Raw genomic sequence first — 20358 nt, forward strand, 5'->3', positions numbered from 1 at the left:
AATTTAACTCCAACTTCACTGTGATTTTATTACGATTTTCAACAAATATCTATAAAAACAGGTATATATGCTGAACATGTACATATACATTTTAACTTACAGGAGAACTGAACCTAGTGGAAGAAGAAGTGTAAGTAATAGCATACGTTTAAATTTTTGGCCACTTGCTCAGTTTTACTGCTTGTCATCCTTTTTACCAACTATAGACATTTATACTCAACATTATCTGTACAACAATTTAATATAATGAATCTTCAAGAAAATAAGAATAACAAACAGCTATAAAAATAAAGAGTGTCAAGTTCTTTCTCCTTTTTGATCTGATAACAATTCATTCCTGGATCAAACAACTGTACTAAATACTGTGGAGTTGGTGTCTGTGTCAATTCAGTTTGTTGCCTGTTTGATCAACGTATTGACTCGACTATAACCTATTTTTACTACTTATGTTTTCATCTAATCTTTCCTTAAACTCAGTTAGGTTTTCTACCTGCACCACCCTTAAAGGCAGCTCATTCGAAAACCCAACCATCCTAAACTGTAGATGACTCCTATGCTGGAAAAAGTTGAATGTATGAGTTCTTCTCTTACTGTTTTCACTGTTAAACACTGAAAATGGAAAATGAATCTATATTATCAATCCCCTAATAATCTTAAGTACCCTCAACTAAATCCCCTTGGACCCTTATTCTATCCAGAGAAAACATGTTTAGAGATTTTAAACTCTCTTCATAGGACAATCCCACCATCCCAGGTATCATCCTAGTGGCTCTTCTCTGAACCTTCTCCAAAAATTAAATGTCGTTCTTGTAAAAGGGAGTGCAAAACTGTGCACAATACTCTAAATGAGGCTTTACAAGTGATCTATACAGTGAAACAATACTATCCCTTGTCTTATATTCAATAATTTTGTAGATGCTACCCAAAATCCAATTAGCTTTATTACTAACTACAATACACTATTTAGATGCTATTATATAAACAGTTAACAGCCTGCATGATGTGTCAGTTGCATAGCATTTGTTTAAGCATTCACTTTGATGGTTTTTGTTTGTTTGTTTTCATTATAATTTATTCATCACTATGGCTGCAACCAGTAGCATACAGCTCAGCACTAATATCTGAACTACATATAATAAATGCAAAAAATATCCAATACATGTTTAATACTTGATTCCGATTTTGCGAAGCACCTATGTACTGAATGGTTAAATTCAATGACAGAAAGTTGGAAGTAATAAAATATTAAATGTGGTTTGGGCCTTTTGAAGGACACAGACCTTGGGTAGTATAAAACATATCTTGTGCAACACAAACTCTATAATCACAAGATCATGTGACAGGTTAGCCTGTAGGAGTGGAACTTCTTAAAGTTTAGTAGTATCATATTGTTTCACTCACTAGACCCTCTCAGGATCAAATAATGTATTGTTAGTAGTGTACAGCTTGTCTTGTAAACATCTCTTATTAAAGTTTATAAATATATGTGACACTGGAAACAGTACTGCTTATACCACGCTTATTCATTCAGTGCGAGACGATAATGACAGGTCTATCATGGTAACTTACATTTATTGTAGGGTTAGAGACAATTGTTAAGAGCTGCTAGACCAGAGTAATTAAAGAAACAGGATACACATCAGGTGTTGTCACAAATTATGTTTCAGTTGTACATACAAGCATCTTCAAACACAGTGATAATGTCTTTGCATGAAAGAAGTTGTTTGGCTTAACAGTTTGCTACAATTCTAGAATACTAATATCTACAAGAGAAAAATATGTACAACTAATATGATGAACCAGTAATACAACAACAAATGTTAACAGGTTGAGTTTTATGATCACTGTATGAAGGAGAAATAAGTGAAATTTGACCTTTCACTAATACAACTTAGAAGTCACCTTGTACAGCATCAAATGTGTACTGCTAGTATTTAAACAATTACTGAAGTTTTCTTGAGTACCAAGGATGTAGCTGGAAGTGAAATAAGGATATGATAAAATACAGAATGATATAACAGTATGAAAATAAAAAGTTATAATGGGTATTTTTTTGTAAAATGGAATGGCCAATTTTTATGTCGATACCAGCTAGCTAATTGTAATAAATTATCTTTTTCTACTTCATTATAAAAGCTATTGTCACGTTAATTTAGAATATTCCCACTATATCAAGTTGACAAATTTTAAGTTTCTTTTCGAGTTGCATAAAATTGGCGTCTTATTAGAATGAAATGGTCCTATTTGAATAAAATAATCGTCACTTTTCAGTCGAATATAGCAGACTAAGAATTAAGTAATGAAATAAAAACAGGCCACCTATGAGCTAGACATTAGTGAGGAACTGTTGTTGAAAGATACATGGACATGAGTCGAACGCCTTAACCCACCCGGCCATGCCGGACCAAAGGAGGAAGAAGTCAAGTATACCTGACACTCTTGAGTATTCACATACATACCCAAACAACGAGAGTGAGCTCGGAACTTAAACGATGAAAGTAAAGAATGGAAACAGACGTTATGTGATTGCTTATCTTTTATGTTAGAATTATAGATAATTTTAACAGTACTGTTTACATATATCAAGTACGCAAACACCTGTGTGCCACATCTGACTGAACAAACACAATGGACTATGTTTTGGAAATATTTGTGAGGTATTATTATGTTAAAGAAACAGTGTCTCATGAAACGTGTTAGGTGTTTAAGTATTGAATAAAGACTTGATACATGAACTTAAATAAAAATTAAATACTTTTACACTGGGTACAAATGTGTACAATTTATACATAAGCTGAAGAACGAAACAAAAAACTGAGTTTAAATATCAACCTAAAATAATGTATTGTAACAGAAAATTAAAACTTCGCAAAAGATGTAAAATGTTATCGATCGTATTATAATGAAACATGTGGGAATAGCAGTTGTTATTTATACATTCTATCGTCAATATCATACTTAGAAAACAGACAATGGTATATTAAATATAAACTTGTATTACATAACCTCTTGTTATATTTCAATAATGTTTCATCTCACATACTTTCATCACATCACCAGTAACTTAACGGTATGTCCAATATCTATAACATGTCCGATACTTACGGTTGGGCCCGGCATGGCCAAGCGTGTTAAGGCGTGCGACTCGTAATCTGAGGGTCGCGAATTCGCATCCCCCATCGCGCCAAGAATACTCGCCCTTTCAGCCGTGGGGGCGTTATAACGTAACGGTCAATCCCACTATTCGTTAGTAAAAGAGTAGCCCAAGAGTTGGCGGTGGGTGGTGATGACTAGCTGCATTCCCTCTAGTCTTACACTGCTAAGTTAGGGACGGCTAGTACAGATAGCCCTCGAGTAGCTTTGTGCGAAATTCAAAAACAAACAAACGATACTTACGGTTAGCTCATTTAACCGCAAACAAACATAGAAACTTTCATCTTAAACTTCATTATTATAAAGACAAAATGAATTTAAATAAAACTTATTGACATGATATATTGTATGCTTTATGTCTGTAACTGTTATCGAGTGATGAAATCTGACTGATTATAAGTACTTAGCCAAAAGCATTAAAGAGTAGTGATACATGTTGTGGCATAGGTAAATCTCGACATCAGACGTATTTATGACATGGGTAGCTGCGATGGAAGGAACGTTCTCCAAAGAAAGGTCCGTTATTCTGTGATTGAATATCATTTATCACCATAACACACTTAAGTGTGTGTCCTTAAGTATATATGCATTGTTTATCGCTTTTGCTTGTAATAAAGATGTTTTATTTTTCAATTAAACGTGTTTAGCATCCTTTTTCTCACATAATCATAAAATTCAGTTGGGTTTTAAGTGCAATTACTCTATAACTTTCCCAGTGGCCATACCGTTATTACATAAACCTATCTCATACTTGTGCAGAAACATGAGAAATAATAGGTATTCAGTTCATGTATTGTTTTCACCATACAACCCAATGTCTCTGAAAATTAGGGTGCCTCTACCTTTAAGTAAATTATTGTGCTAATTAGTGATGGTTCTACACCATTTAACAAGAAGGTCAAAATCGGTATCAAAACCAACTCCACCATCTCACCATATGTCATGAACAGCCACATAAGTACATTCAGCTCTATTTCTGTCATTGGATAGGTTGGATTAACATCATAATTTTCTTTGATCCGTTAGTTTCAGCCTTGGACTCTTGATGAAAACTTACTTTGTGATGTATTGATGCAGCTTAGTTACATACTCCACATGCTTTCAATCATCTGGCTTCCATTGCAGTATATAGAACCTTAGAGTTAGTTTTTCTTACGTTACATGTAAAAGGATAAGTCGTATCCGCTAATATATGTTCATTCTTCATAAAAGCATATCCAGTAACAATAATCTTTCAAAGTTCATATTATTAATGTCAGAAAAATATTAACAGACTTAAAGCTAAAGATGATAATATCATTACAAACCATCAAATCATTTTATATAAACAGTTGCACAATATATCTCGTCTTGGAAAATACTAACTGTATCTGAATCCTGAAGTTATTTTGATACATGAGAGGAGTAAGACATTTATATATTCATATACATATTTAAAATTATCCTTACAGATGTTAAGTCAATTAGAATTTCGCGCAAAGCTACACGAATGCTGCCTGCATTCGCAGTCCCTAATTTAGCGATGTAAGGCTAGAGGGAACACAGATAGTCGTCATCACATAATTTCGCTTACTATATACTCAAGTCCAGCTAGTTACTTGACAACCACATATTAATAACCTTCTAGCCCTGCTAGTAAAGTCAAATCTAACTACTGAATATCTCAGCTGCTAGGTCAGAATTTACTATCATTCACTCAATGAATAAACATTAATCGCGTGAGTGGAGCGAATAGAAACAACAGTTTTTCAGCACCCCTGATCATCAAAGATGGACAGGAAGCAGGGGCGTAGATCCTGGGGGTGGGGTGGGGGTGGAAGGTATACATTCTTCCTTCATTTTAGGTGGGGGGTATAGTGCATACAATCATCCCCCCAACACTTTGGTCTGTTGAATTGTTTAATTGCATCACAGGCCTACAAATTGTGTGTTTGTTCTTGTGATTCTTGTGTTCTTACCAATCGAATTGCATAATTAAGCCAAGATGTAGGCTTTTTTAGTAGCCGAAATATACATCTTTAATATAGGCGTGCTTGTAAGCTTTTCGATCTAAGAGATAGTTCATAAGTATCAGTCAGTAGCCCTAAGTATACATGCAAGTATCGTGTCAACAAGATTACTGTGTGACTGCATGTTTACAGCTTTCAGGTTTTTGTAATAAGAAATTACCAGTTTGCAAATTGAACAGTCCACATAAGTGGTTCCGATAATCATCTCCCCCATCAGGTGTAAAAAATCTACGCCCCTGACAGGAAGAGATCATCTATTCTGGGCACATTGGACACTGGCAGTTCTTCATCTAACATGGTCAAGAAAAGATGTTATTGACCATTTTAGCCCCAGCATTCAGCTCGAGACATTTTGTTGGTTTGACAACTTTCTTGAAGGACCTTCTTCCTTCAGTGAACAACTCTTCTGCTTGGTTCGGAGTACTGTTGCTTTAAAAAGGGATTTTTTCCTTCTAACTCTTTTAAATTCATACTTTTTTCTGCATTCTGCCAGATGACGGAAATAAGCCGGCAAGAAAGAAATGATTAGAGCTAGATGTTTGTTGTAATGCAAATCTAACACTGAGATTGTGAAAAAAGTCTCAATGGAGTCTTTACTCAAGAACAGAAACTATTATCTATATATATACATATGTATTATTTTCAGGTAAAATTCAGTAATATCGCTCTAGTAAATATTACAAAAACTTGTTCCAGACTATATTCTACTTAAATTTGCCCTACTGATATAGAAGATTCCTGTCTATCTTCACGTACGTATAATAATTTTACGACTACTTTCTTCAGAGTATTACTTATCATAATTTATCTCTGACGAGTCTTCAAATTTCTCACGTGATGTAAGTTACATATTACGATTTTAAATGGCCAGAAATTTTAATTATAATTTGAAAAGGTAACTGAATATCAGTTTATACCAAATGTGTATGAAATGGTTATTACAAATAATGGTTTATATACAATAGCTTTACAAACTTACAAAAAATACATTAAATCATCTATCTGGTGTGTAGCTGAATATTTTATCGACGGTTTACGACGAACGAAAAATTCAACGTTAAAATTAGCACAATTCACTTGACGATGTCTCCGTAGAAATACTAACGTTCGAAGTGTATTATCTGAAGTTGAACGGCGTGTAATGTTAGAAATCCATAAAACTTTCTGATAAAATATATATTGTTTCGGATAAATAAACGTTTATAAAAATTATTGCTTTCGAAGTTTATAGCATACTAACTGTAGCAGAACAGCAATATATTCTGTTTCTTGGCGCGTCGATTTATAATCTTTAGGCGATTTTCTCGAAAATTCAGTAGGCAACAATATAAAAAAATATATTGTTGATTCTCACACACGAGAATCTTCTTCAAATTAAGAGAATTGGGACTTTCCCAATATACATTTAGCAATATAGGTTACACGCATTAAAATGAACCAAAGATATTAAAATAAATGTATAACAATAAATCTACTATAAGAAAATATAAGAATTACGTCTGATTAATTCCATAGGTACCTAAAGAAAAAAACTTAGTTAAAACGGGTAGAAGATTCCTTTACAATGTGTAATACATCAATATAATAAGCATAGAGTTCGTTGCATCGACATATAACACTTCAGAACTATTACTGCTATTTGAAATCCTGAAAAAGAAATATTGTTAATTTAAAAAAAAATCCTTCCCTTACACAACAACACATTCAAACTCTTATCACGTCTTAAAACTGTTCTAATTGATTTTGTTACTTATATTCATCAGTCATTTCGAAATGTACAAAACACGAAGGGTCAGTCATGAAATATTAAACATTAAGTAAAACGCTTGAAAATATTAACAATAATTTGAAACAGCAACAAGCGCTGTATTGTACCTGCAAAATAAACATTAAATTGTTTGTTGTGTAGAATGAAATGGTAAAAAATACAAATAATAAGAATATTCCAGATAATATTCAGTAATCTGAATGTCGCAAACTCGAATCCCCGTCGCACCAAACATGCTCGCACTTTCAGGCGTGGGAACATTAAAAAGTGTAGTCAATTCCACTATTCGTTGGTAAAAGAGTAGCCCAAGAGTCGGCGTTGGGTGGTGATGACTAACTGCCTTCCCACTAGTCTTACACTTCTAAACTATGGATGGCTAGCGCAGATAGCCCTCGTGTAGCTTCTACGCGAAATTCAAAAACAAACACGTCATACAGATACATAAAATAATTATTAACAGCGTAATGTTTGGAATTTGCAAGAAAAACTATAATCTCATATTATTTTGAATGATAAAGAAAACCAACTGCATATTAAAAATAACTGAATAAATATTCTAATCGGTAAAATTTTGGACGGTGGGAAAAGGAAAAAAATATTTAATCTCACCACTTTAGTTATCGATAAAGAACGTTTTTTTTTCAGTTCCGACGTCTCTCTTTATCTTTAATCTCAGACTACAAGTCAAGCTCCCTAAACACAAGGCCATAACAGGCTCCTTACATTCGTCCTTCGATGAGAAAGCTACTTTTTCAGACTTATAGTATAAGTAATGGATATGTCAATTCGGTAGCTCAGCTCAGAAAATGTAGCTTTTATTTTTACTATAAGCAAAATAATGCTAATTGAAATTTATTTTCACTATTATAGAAACTTAGACTTTGCTTGTTTGTTTTATTACTTTTCAAAAGATAAGATGAATTAAATATCCATGTTTCGTAAAAAGTGTTTACAGGACACACAAGGAAATTCGTAAGGTTCGAAACGAAAAAAAGAAAAACAAAATGTATCTTTATATTTATACCATTTAATATTACTGTGTGCAATTAATTTTGTATGGAAACTTATGTCAGACATGTTAGTACTTTCACGGAAATATATTAAAGACATAACATGTATAACATGCTGTAACAGAGTGAATTTTCCACAAAGAATGAAACTGTAAGCGAACACATGTGAATCACGTGATCGTATTTTATGAAGGAAAGACTCTTGTGTTTAAGATGATCACTATATTACTGGTTCTTACAATCACGGTTCGTCCAATCCGGAAAGAGTCTTGCAGTGATTGGTGAAAACACTAGTTATTAAGTTTAAGATAACATGACATTAGTTTAACCTATTGGGCGAAATTGTTAGGTATATGGACTATAAAAGGGATTTCTGAAGTGAAATCATCATGAAAACAGCAACATTCTCAACATGAAAGTTCTGTTCGCTCCTCTTGTTGTGCTCGTGTGCCTGGCGATGGCCAAAGGCAATGTTATAGATATAGCTTTTAAACTGCTGTGTAGTAAGTTCATTTTTAAACTTTATTACTACTTGAGATATTAATTAATATTATTACTTGAATAAGTGTTCTCTTTTTTGTATTTTACAATTAGAAAAACAAAGCAATAAAAAATAGAATAAAATAATATTATTAAAGCAAACTTTTTTAGCTTCATAAAAACATTACTAGACATAAGAAACTCGTTAGTGACGTCACAATTTCCAAATCGATTAAAAGGGTCAGTTTAAAATTACTTCAACAGAATATTTTAACTGGGTTATACCTGCATATCTGGAAAAATTTCATTAAAGTTGTATACTTCTATTCAGGTCCAAATTTTCTTTGGGGGAAAATAGTATAACTTTTTCATTCCATTTAGTAGAGTACTTTTACTTAAGTAGGCGTGTAACATGAGGAGAATATTCTACTAAGTTAAATCAAACACATAATTTTTTATGCAGCGCTGGATAAAAATGATCCTGAAAAAGTGAACGAGATAAAAGAGTGCGATATACAAATGTTTGGTGAAAAGGCAAGTTGGGTAAGTATTTGGAGTATTATGATTAATCATGTTTTATTAATTCATTATAATTTTGGAAACAACGTTTTATTACTGTGAATAACATATTTCATCTTCTGTAAAGATCGTTCTTGGTATACAAACTTTACTTAAAATTACATTCATATTGAGAATTAGTTTAACACAGTAATTGCAGATGTTAATAATCAAGAATTAAAACGACAATATTCAAATTTGATAAAAAATTACTTAACGATATTTCCGTACTTCAACATCATGAAAAGTATTCATAAACTGTTTAAAACTTGAATTTGTTACAAACAGTAACAACCAACTCCCAGTTTTAACTGATATTTAACAAACATTAAGTTTAGTGAAGAAAATCTTTCCTTGTATAAACTTCACCATGTATAGGTAAATATTTGGACACAATTCACAGATCTGAAACAATGTTATAGCATTTCTACCTTACTTTTCTTGCTCTAGTTATATTTTTCATTCTGTCTTTGTTTCAATAATGTTACTTACCCTCAGTTTACAATCAGTTGTATATGTTTACATAAACATATCATGTTGATTGTAAAAAACCAAAAGATAAGCATATTTGAAAACAATTATAATAAAATTTAGAACAATTATACTGTTCTTGAGACATAAACTTAAGTTTACGATTAAATGTAACAAAAGAAAGTTGTAAAATGTAACGAAAAGTGTTTTTCATCTCAAGCTTCCAGCTGCAATGCAGAAATGTGAAAACGCAGAACTTCCTACAGATAACTTGGACGAGTTATTGAAAGAAATGTGTAAAGAAGAAAATGAAGCGAAAATGCAGGTAATAATTAAATAAAACGAAGTTTTGGATTTAATTTCTGCTTGAGTAATCAAAATTTATTTTAGTGTGTTATATGAAAAGTTACTACAGCAACAAAATTAGTAATTATATATTACCGCGAGATTATAGAACAATTGAGAAACAAAGAAATAGCTCTCAGTACTCTACAGACATTCTATCCGATTTAACTAGTGTCTAAAGAATAAAATTTGAGACTAATACCACTCGTGAAGATGGATATGCGCCAGTTAGGCTTAGCTTTAACCCTGAACTCGTGTCCATTTCTTTACCATTATAGGCCACCCTGTTTTAGGGAGCAAACTGAATACTCTGTCCAATTTATTTCAATTTTAAAATGCATTACGACTATATGTTATAATTATTTCATTTATAAATCCGAAAGCCCCTTTAAAAATTTGTTTATATGAAGACGTCTCTGCCATAGGTGTAAAAGGCAACCACTCATCTTACCAATTAAAAAGAGCTATTTATCTAATTATTATTAATTATTATTTTGATTTTAATTAAGAATAGATACGACGGTATAGAACTATAGTGTTACAATATAACTATTAATTTGTTTAAAGCTACATATAATAGTACAGAACTATGATAATAAAAACTCTTAAAATGAGTGCCGCAAGACCCCATGTTTATCTATACGTGATTCCATCAACCTATATGTGAAATGAACCAAATGCTTGAAGTTCCAGTACTCTATAGGAGAATGAGTTGTGTGTTTTATACCTACCGTAGGACTATAATTTACATAAAGGCTTTATACAAATAGATTTTACATCTGTTAAATCATTTTACTCTTCAAGGTATCGCTCTTGAAAAATCTAAAATGATGTTAAATCCTGTTTATACATTTGTGCAGGAAATGAAAGATTGTTTGAGTGTAGAACTTGCAAAACTTCACGAGGATCCAGAATCTACACTCAATGAATGGATTACCAAATGTTTCTGAAGACGTAAGTTAATATAAGGTTAAAATATTTCAACACATTTAATACATTAAACAACTATATCTGAACATTAACGCCTTACGTGCCGAAAATTCTATAAACATTATTATCTACAAGAACATTTAAAATATTTATAGTTTAAAATGAGGAAAGGTGTGGCTCGGCGGTTAGACCTTGTAATAACTATTCTTCTCTCACATGTTTTAGTTTTAGAAAAACTTCCACAACAATTCAAAATATCATGTAAATATTATTACTGGTTAATTGCTTAGTTTTACTTTCACAATACAGAAGACTAGCACTTTAACTACTCTTCTATTTACAGATACGTTGTTATTATAAAAATACGTGGTTATATATTAAGAATTCCACCTTAGATTTTACGTTTAATAAGTTATATTTAAAAAAAACAACAAAAAGTTCTTAAAAACCTACATTTCTTTACACAGACTGATAAAGTACCCTCTTTGAAGTATGATTAAACAGTTAGTCGTATATCTCTCACACAGTTTTGAATATTAATAAAAAACACATGAGAAACATAACACAATTATAGCCCGTTCCCCCTCTATTACACATTAAAGAGAGATAGGTATATTTCAAAGAGGCATGGCCAGATGGTTAAGGTGCTTGAATGGCAATCTGAGGGTCGTGGGTTTGAATTCTTGTCCCAAGGGGCATATAATATGACAATCAATCCCACTACTTGTGAGTAAAATGGTTGGTGGTGGGTGATGATGACTAGCTGCCATCCCTCAAGTGTTTCACTGTTAAATTAGGGACGGTAGCAAAATTCAAACTAAACATCAAGAAAAAAATTCAGTGAGGATAGTAATTAAACATTAATTTTGTGTAGAATGACACTACTAACCCTCATTAAAAAGATTCAGATACGCTATACTTTATGATAATAATTCTGAGACAATGAACGTCATAAGTTTAATGGACACCAAAGCCAAATGTATTCCCTTTACATCACATACATTTGAAACTATATATATCTGGTTTGGTTTGAATTTCGCACAAAGCTACAACAGGGCTGTCTGCGCTAGTCGATCCTAATTTAGTAGTTTAAGACTAGAGGGAAGGCAGCTAGTTATCATCACCCACCGCCAACTAGTGGGCTACCCTTTTACTAACGAAAAGTGGGATTGACCGTCACATTATAACGCCCCCACGGCTGAAAGAGCGGGCATATTTGGTGTGACTGGGATTCGAACCCACGACCCTCGTATTAGGAGTCGAGTACCATAACCACCTGGCCAATACCGTATGCATTCCAACACTTTGGTTGACGGAACAAAATGCGACATCATTGAAGAAATATTAAAGGGTACGTATATAGAATCTTAATCATGAAGTAAAATAATGAAGCATAAATATATAAAAAAGATAAGTTTCATTTAATTAAAGGGAGAAACTAACTTATATAAGAAAACATTTTTAACTTTTAATTTCGAAACTAAGATATATGAGCTTATTCAATCCAAAAATAACCAAGTCTTGTCCTTGTTGTAGAACACTGGTTAGTGTTTTGTGATTTTCTATCACATTTGGTATTAACTAATTTGGCTAATATATTAAACGAAATGTTATTGGATTTCTTTTATGTGAATTGGCATTAATACCTAATCATTTCAATGTTATTTATAATTACAGCTTCAACAGATCGCTTAACAGCTGATGAGGACCTGCATTCATATATTACCTATGATATAATAATCTGAATCTGTTGTGGTTAGCTTTTCTTTGGAATATGTTGAACTCTCATATACCTTTATCTTGAAAATAAAACTGTCGAAGCATCAACACTGTTGAGTTTGTGGTGATTTGTTAAATATTTGTTTAAGGTTGAGTACTATGTGATATTGCTGTCCTTCGTAAATATATGTTGTTTTCTAATGTCTGGTTTACAGGAAAAAATAGTCATAATATTTATAAAATAAAAAATTATCCTAAATTATTCTTTGACAAAGAATTCAATGATGAAAACAGCCATCGCTTTCAAGTGCTAAAAATAGAGAAAATAAAGAATTTTCTAAATAACACGAACTAACTAACTTACTTTGTACATGATCTGAAACTATTCTCATTACAAAATATAGAAATGTGAAAATTATTTAAAGAGCTTATTCACAGTTTTCTTTTGGTAAGTAGCGCAACATAATTAAAAACAATTATAAATTATGATTTTTAAGCTGTAGAAATTTGACGAACACAGAACATTAGATTAATCATATCTTACAAGTAGTGTCTTGGTGGTAAAAACAAAATGGGGAAAACACGGATGACATTTAATAAAATTATCTGGCTCTCATACTTAAAAGTTTCAAACATCTCAGTTCTAATGAAATCTTGATTTTTAACCAAAACATTTTAAATGAAGAGTACCCCTTTATCAGTCCATATAAGGAATTTTCCAGTTATATCAAGCATCTTATTGTACTTTTTTGTTTATAAATAATGTTTTTAAATTGAAATGTAAAGTGGCAATCTTAACATAAATGACATTTTTTTCGTAACATTAACAACATTGGAAAAGAAAAGAATAAATAAAGTGTAAGCCTTCTATGCAACCAAAGTAAAATAAATTGTAAAACAAAATTAAACAATATATTCTGGACTTCACAACATATACTATGTCATTTACTTCGTCTGCACTTGAAATGTTAGTGTATAATAAGAATTCCAATTAATATGACCTAAGAGACATAACCTAAGGTTACATAGCAAAATATCATTCCATATAACTTACAATCATTTTCTCCTATTTATCTATTTATGAATTATTTACCTGTCAATTGACCTCTGAATCACCCTGCATTACATTTTAGTATTGTATTTCTGACAGTAATTCATACCCAATAATAAATATTGATTTATCAAAGAGAATACTATGAAATCGGTATCAAGTAATTGAAAAATTCACAGTAAACGGCTCAGGACTCATAACGATAGAGGTAAAGCAAAGGGTTATAATATACATTATGCGACTCCTTTTCCATTAATTGGAATTGCAATTAATTTAAACAGTACCTTCTTTATTCATTAAGAACACGCTTACCTGCGTGCCACATCTGACAGAACAAACACAACGAGCAACGTTATCGAAACACATGCGTGCTGTTGTTGTGTTAAAAAAAAATGGCGGCCAGCATGGCCAGGTGGGTACGGCACTCGACTAGTAATCCGAAGGTCGCGGGTTCGAATTCCCGTCACACCAAACATAATTGCCCTTTCAGGCATGGGGACGTTATAAAGTAACGGTTAATCCCATTATTCGTTGGTAAAAGAGTAGCCCAAGAGCTGGCGTTGGGTGGTGATGACTAGCTGCCTTCCCTCTCGTCTTACACTGCTAAATTAAGGAGGGCTAGCGCAGATAGCCCTCGTGTAGCTTTGCGCGAAATTCAAAAACAAACACGTCATACAGATACATAAAAAATTATTAACAACGTAATGTTTGGAATTTGCAAGAAAAAACTGCAATCTCAAATTATTTCGAATGATAAAGTTTACCAACTGCATATTAGTTTTGTTTGTTTGTTTGTTTTTGAATTTCGCACAAAGCTACTCGAGGGCTATCTATGCTAGCCGTCCCTAATTTAGCAGTGTAAGACTAGAGGGAAGGATTCTAGTCATCACCACCCACCGCCAACTCTTGGGCTACTCTTTTACCAACGAATAGTGGGATTGACCGTCACATTATAACGCCCCCACGGCTGAAAGGGAGATCATGTTTGGCGCGACCGGGATGCGAATCCGCGACCATCAGATTACGAGTCGCACGCCTTAACACGGTTGGCCATGCCGGGCTTTTGCATATTAAAAACAATTAAATAAATATTGTTATCAGTAAAATTTTGGACGATGGGAAAAGGAACAAAAATATTTAATCTCACCACTTTAGTTATTGATATGAAACGTTTTGTCCAGTTCCGACGTCTGTCTTTATCTTTAATCTCGGATTGCAAATCAAGCACCCTAAACACAAGGCCATAACAGGCAACTTATATTCGTCTTTATTTCGATCATAAAAAACAAACAACCAAACAAATGGTGCATTTGTTAGGATATAAGTACTGATTAAAGACTTGATAAGTCAAGTTAAATGAGGATCAAATATTTCTACCCTAGGTGAAAACGCTCATCAAACTCTATGTGTAGTTTTGAATGGAAAACAAAACTGAGTTTAATTAACCCAATATAATGCTTTGTTCCCGAAAAATTAAAACGTTGAAGAAAATGTAAAGCATTGTTATCGATCATATTATTATGAAGCACGTGAGAATAACTTGTTTTTTATGCACGATGTCGCCAACAGCGTATTTGGAAAATAATCAATGATATATTGTCCTTGTAGGTTAGTCTTAAATGTTGAATCATCCTTATGACCGTTCATGTATATCTCATACAATAAAACAACGTGTATAATTGTTTTTTTGTTTTCAATTTCGAAGCAACACGAAGGCTATCTGCGCTAGCCGTCCCTAGTTTTACATTGTAAAACACTAACTCTTGGGCTACTCTTTTACCAATGAATAGTGGGATTGACCGTCGATTTATAACAGCCCCAAGGATGAAAGGGCGAGTATGTGTGGTGCAACAGGGATTCGAACCAGAAACCCTCAGATTAGGAGTCGAACTCCTTAACTCACCTGGCCATGCCGTGCCATCGTGAAAATAAGAAGGTAGAAAACATATGTATGCCTACGTACTATACCAGACTTTTTGTTGACGTATATTTTACAGAAGAAATAATTTGTTTAGTTTTCACCCTCAGTTGTTTTATTACTTTTGTCCCTCAAAAACAGATTTCGATATCTGAGATGAACTCAGTACAGATAACCCATTGCGTAACTTTGCGCTCAACCACAAACAAATAAACATATTATTACTTTGTACCATTCAAATATATCATTTCTTTTGCAGCTTTATTTAGTTTTCCTGTACACCGCTGGTACAACGGTAAGTCTACTTATTTACAACGTTAAAATCAGGGGTTCAATTTCCCTCGGTGGACTCAAGCATTTAGCCCGATGTGGCTTTGATATTAGAAAAACATACACAATTTTCCTATAACTCAACCGTTTCCATAATACTGACGTAGGCAGCTTTTTTAAGAAATGGCTGTCGTCATCAGGTAGTTGGTATTTGTCATATCCTCTGGTGTTAGTGTTTCAATAAATTTCTTTCAACGGTGAATTTTTAAGTTATTTTGTAAAGAAAAAAAGCTAGGGAGTAAGACTGTAAGTATTGTGATGTCAGTTATTACTGAAAATTGTAAATATACCTCTGCTGGTTTAATCCGTCAAAATCTTTTGAGAAAAACTGGATCAACTGAAAATGTAACAATGTGGACATCTATAAGTAAGCAAAATGTTAGGTTTATTGCTCGACCGATTCATTGTATTTTGGCCTAGTTTGAGTTAAGCAACGCTAAAAATAAATGCTGAAACAAATCACGGATGTTTGTGGCATATAGGTGTCTTACATTTCAGCATAGACTTCACTAGGTTGTATTAAATTTTATGACTTAGGGAGTTTATTTGTATATTTAAATTATTTAAGGTAAAAAATGTCATAAATCAATAAATGAGACTAATAAATTTTTTAGTTATAAGCCTTATAAGTTAATTATATATTTCTAGATTTTAACTACATTTTAGCCTGAAGCACTTACAATTAAGCTAAATCATACAGCTAACGTTAAGTATTTGTTACCACTACTACTAGTTATAGTATCGTTACCAAACCCAGTTTTAAGGCATGGGCTTACTGGACTGAAGTCCAGGGTCTCCCATTAATTAGGGGTCCTCAAGCTATAACTATAAATGTGTTGCACTAGAGGTTCTGTCTCAAGGGGACCTCTATAAGTTGAAAGACGTAGGGCCAATAAAATCTTTTAATTCAGCCTTGACTGTTACTAGTGCTACAGTTATACAAATTCAAGTTACAATTGCTGTTATTTTCAGGTACAGTTAATGCATTAATGAATGTGTTACTATATAAAAAAATTTAATAATAATAATATGAAATATTCTTTAAACTGTGTTTTACAGTAACACTTTTGAGTCGAATCTAATTATTGATAGTAATGCAGGTTTGGGTGCTGTATTGGACTTTGTGTTTGAAAGGCTTCAGAGAACAGTTATCAGGATAATGTTGTGGGGATAGATTACAATCCTAAAGAATGGTAAGAAATTAGCTTATTGAAATTTATAAGATTATTCATGGAGTCAATAGGATAAAAAGCCTCTGTCTTATTTATTCATGTTGTATCCAAAAGATGAGTGGTTACAAATTTAAGATATGGAAAATACTGCCAGGCTCCAGTTAAAAGACACTTTTTGTAACAAAGATCAGTAAAATGAGTTAGTTGCCTTTGGCAGTATGGAAGGGCAACACTTTACAAGAATTTAAAAGGGGAATAGACATTTTCTTTAAAAATAAAGGGTAGATTCAAAGTTTTACTCTTCTTTGAGAATGGATTTGCATGGATGGCCTTGAATGATCCAATAAATCCTTATTTTCATTTTCATTACACACAAGAAAAAGACATACTTCATTCAGAATTACAAATTGATGCCTCACCTCAAATTTCAAACTTACCTGACAACAATATATGCCATCATCTATATTTTAGAATGTTCTTAGGTGATCATGAATTATTTTTATGGCAAGTTAAAAAGGGAAGATTATATAAACTTCAAACTAATTATGAATGACCCTTAGTATTATGGGTAGATATTTAACAGTTGTCCTTTATTAAAGGCAAATAATTTATTTTCCTTTGTAATCTGAATTATTCTGTTGCATCTCATGTGCCAAGAAACATGAATATAGTTATGTTTGGTTTGTTTTGAATTTCATGCAAAGCTACACGAGGGCTATCTGCGCTAGCCATCCCTAATTTAGGAGTGTAAGACTGGTGGGAAGGCAGCTAGTCATCACTACCCACTGCCAACTTTTGGGTTACTCTTTTATCAATGAATAGTGGTATTGAATGCCACATTATAATGCTCCATTGGCTGAAAGGGTGAGCATGTTTGGTGTGACGGGGATTGGAACCAGCGACCCTCAGATTACGAGTCTAGTGCTTTATTAACCTGGCCAAAAGTTGTGTCTTATTTGACATGGAAACAAACAATGGTTTTTATAACTTAGATTTATAAATTTAAAAAAATTAACATATTTTCAGTATTGCCCCAAAAAGAGATTGTACAGAGAACCTCTTAGATCTACCAATAATGAAACAAAATCTCTGAAATGATTTAAATGTATTTTTTTATTTCTTGGTAGTTACAGTGAATTTTCTAAAATAATCATATCTAGTCCACTTTCTAAGATAAAATCACTTTTACATTATATCTATTTAACTTTAATTTTTAATGAGGCAAGATTTGTCATAGGAAACTCAAACACTTTTTCGTGATTTTTACATTCTTTCCAACATTTAAACTATTACGTTCTTATTTAAAGATGTGCAAATGACATCACTTTTTCATCTAAGGTTTAACTGAACATTACCCTAGCCCTGTGCTTTAATAAAATACTTTCAACATTGTTTTGCTGTTATTCAGCATTGACATATGAAATTTTTAACAGTAATTGTTACAATTACAAATTACAACTAACACAACAAATCATTATTCTAATATATTTATTTTTTTATTATGAGGAGTCCTTAAATATGAATTATAGAAACACATAATTGCAAAGTCATTCTGTTGGGTATATCTATATTTTAATCAGTAAAATATTTATTGACAACGTCTACAAAACTTGTGACAAAAAATGTGAAAATATTGAGTGTAAACATATTAAAAATTGAAGAAATGTTTTAAAATCATTTCGGTCCATTTGGAGTGTTTCTTTTTTTTTTTACAATTAACTTGGTGTTTTAAAACTCTTGCTTTTTTCTCCCAAAAAATAAAGAGTATATACTTATAATGTTCATAGGTACTGGTGTTTGTAGATAGAGGGCATAAGTTGAGTTTATGAGAGTGGTAGTCACAACCGATTAATTTATTTTTTTTTGTGTTGGGTTTCTGCTCGCAAGTGAAGTTAAATGTTATTTTCAGTTCCTAACTTTACGTGTCTTAAAATACATTGTACTGTCCTCTGAAATATTTTTTTTTCCTTGTATATATATTTATATGAAAGTTAAAATGTATATTGTAAGTCTAAACATAATACACGTTCAATCATACGATTGTATTTTTTTTTTAAATAATAAAAGCTCGGTAATAGTAACTACTTAACAGCTTCATTTAAAAATGGAGAAAATTAAAACTGTATTAGATGAGTATCTGTGAAATTTGAAATTAAAATGAGTAATTATCACGGTACAAATTGGGTTTAGATATTCTCGTTTAGCATAGCAAAGGTAGTCCAGTTGGCAGTTTTATGATTAATAATAAATAAATAAATACTTTATTCTAACCGGTTTTAAGAAAACAGTGGTCCGGCATGGTCAGGTGGTTAAGGCACTAGACTTGTAATGTGAGGGTCGTGGGCTCAAATCCCCTTTACACTACACGTTCCCTCTTTCAGCCATGGGGGTGTTATAATGTGACTCTCAATCGCATTATTCATTGGTAAAAGAGTAGCCCAAGAGTTGATGGTGAGTGATGATGACTAGCTGCCTTTTCTCTAGTCTTACACTGCAAAATTAGGGACGGCTAGCGCAGATAGCCCTCATGTAGCTTTGTGCAAAATTCAAAACAAACCAAGAATACGATAGGGCTCAGCTTTCTGTGGCTAAACAATAAAGGAGTTATCAAATAACCAGCACCTGGACAGGAACCGATGATTACACTATACAGAGAACAATTGACCGAATAACAGGAAACAGCTATTTGATAATTTTGAGAATATTTTATTATAAGCAAAATTTAAAGAAATATTTATAGCTATTGTACAGTCTCCTTGTCTAGGAACTACAATGTTCCAAATGAATGAAAAATGAAGTCTTGTGAGTAAAATGACATGGATCGTTTATTTTTTCGGTGTTACAAGGTTTGTTTATATGAATTTCAACAAAATATTCTTTTAACCAAAATGGTCAAATTGAAGTAGAAAATTACAATTATTAACATTTTAACTTGCACTTTTTCTCCCTTTCTCTTCATAACTTGTTTGCATCTCCTTTATCTTGGCCTGACCTGCTATATTCAACTGTTCTTCACCTTTACAGCTTTCTAACTCAGAAGATCACTAACAACTTATCATTTCTTTTCTTGAAACTTTCTTTTATTTGATTATTATGAGATTACTGGGTTATTAGATTATACTTTTACTTCAGTTTTTATTAATGAAGATCTAAGTATTCTTCATCCCAAACAGCTGCTAGATGGGAAAAAGATTGTAAATGATGATGACATTAATCTGAGCATGTTAAAAGAAATTGGGAAGTTTTAAAGAATAATAAGTTTCTTTGGCAAGGTAATATTTTTCTAAAGGTTTTGAAGAAAATTAAAGATTGGGTATGTGCACTGCTTTCTACTATTTTTTCTAAGACCTTGATGAGTGGGTAAATGCCAGATGTTTGGAAGTTGGCTTTCAAGATAGGTGGTAAAAAACTGTCCCAGTCATTCTCGACCTTTTATTCAGTGGT

At 32.4% G+C, this 20358-nt stretch overlaps 2 protein-coding genes across 8 annotated transcripts in view; both read left to right on the forward strand.

Annotated features, from left to right (window-relative positions):
* The first annotated feature begins 8283 nt into the window (after positions 1-8283).
* On the forward strand, positions 8284-12551 carry LOC143256874 (uncharacterized). The gene is made up of 5 exons (XM_076514667.1): positions 8284-8443; positions 8884-8963; positions 9670-9774; positions 10655-10748; positions 12402-12551. Exons 1-4 carry the CDS (start codon positions 8353-8355, stop codon positions 10742-10744), a joined length of 366 nt encoding a protein of 121 aa, XP_076370782.1. The 5' UTR covers positions 8284-8352; the 3' UTR covers positions 10745-10748; positions 12402-12551.
* A 3073-nt stretch (positions 12552-15624) lies between these two features.
* LOC143256876 (golgin-45) overlaps positions 15625-20358 on the forward strand; it is a 28448-nt gene continuing 23714 nt past the window's right edge. For 2 of the 7 annotated variants that reach the window (XM_076514669.1, XM_076514671.1), the window contains exon 1: positions 15889-16109. Coding sequence is in view for 1 of the 7 variants with exons in the window: in XM_076514670.1 (XP_076370785.1) it covers positions 16001-16109 (109 nt within the window). In the remaining 6 variants the exon portion in view is untranslated. Of the gene's footprint in view, positions 15708-15758; positions 16110-20358 lie in introns of those variants that run through there. The other 5 variants (XM_076514674.1, XM_076514673.1, XM_076514670.1 and 2 more) reach the window with 5 other exon arrangements.

This window comes from Tachypleus tridentatus, chromosome 7, assembly GCF_004210375.1.
Source record: "Tachypleus tridentatus isolate NWPU-2018 chromosome 7, ASM421037v1, whole genome shotgun sequence".
Taxonomy (NCBI): domain Eukaryota; kingdom Metazoa; phylum Arthropoda; class Merostomata; order Xiphosura; family Limulidae; genus Tachypleus; species Tachypleus tridentatus.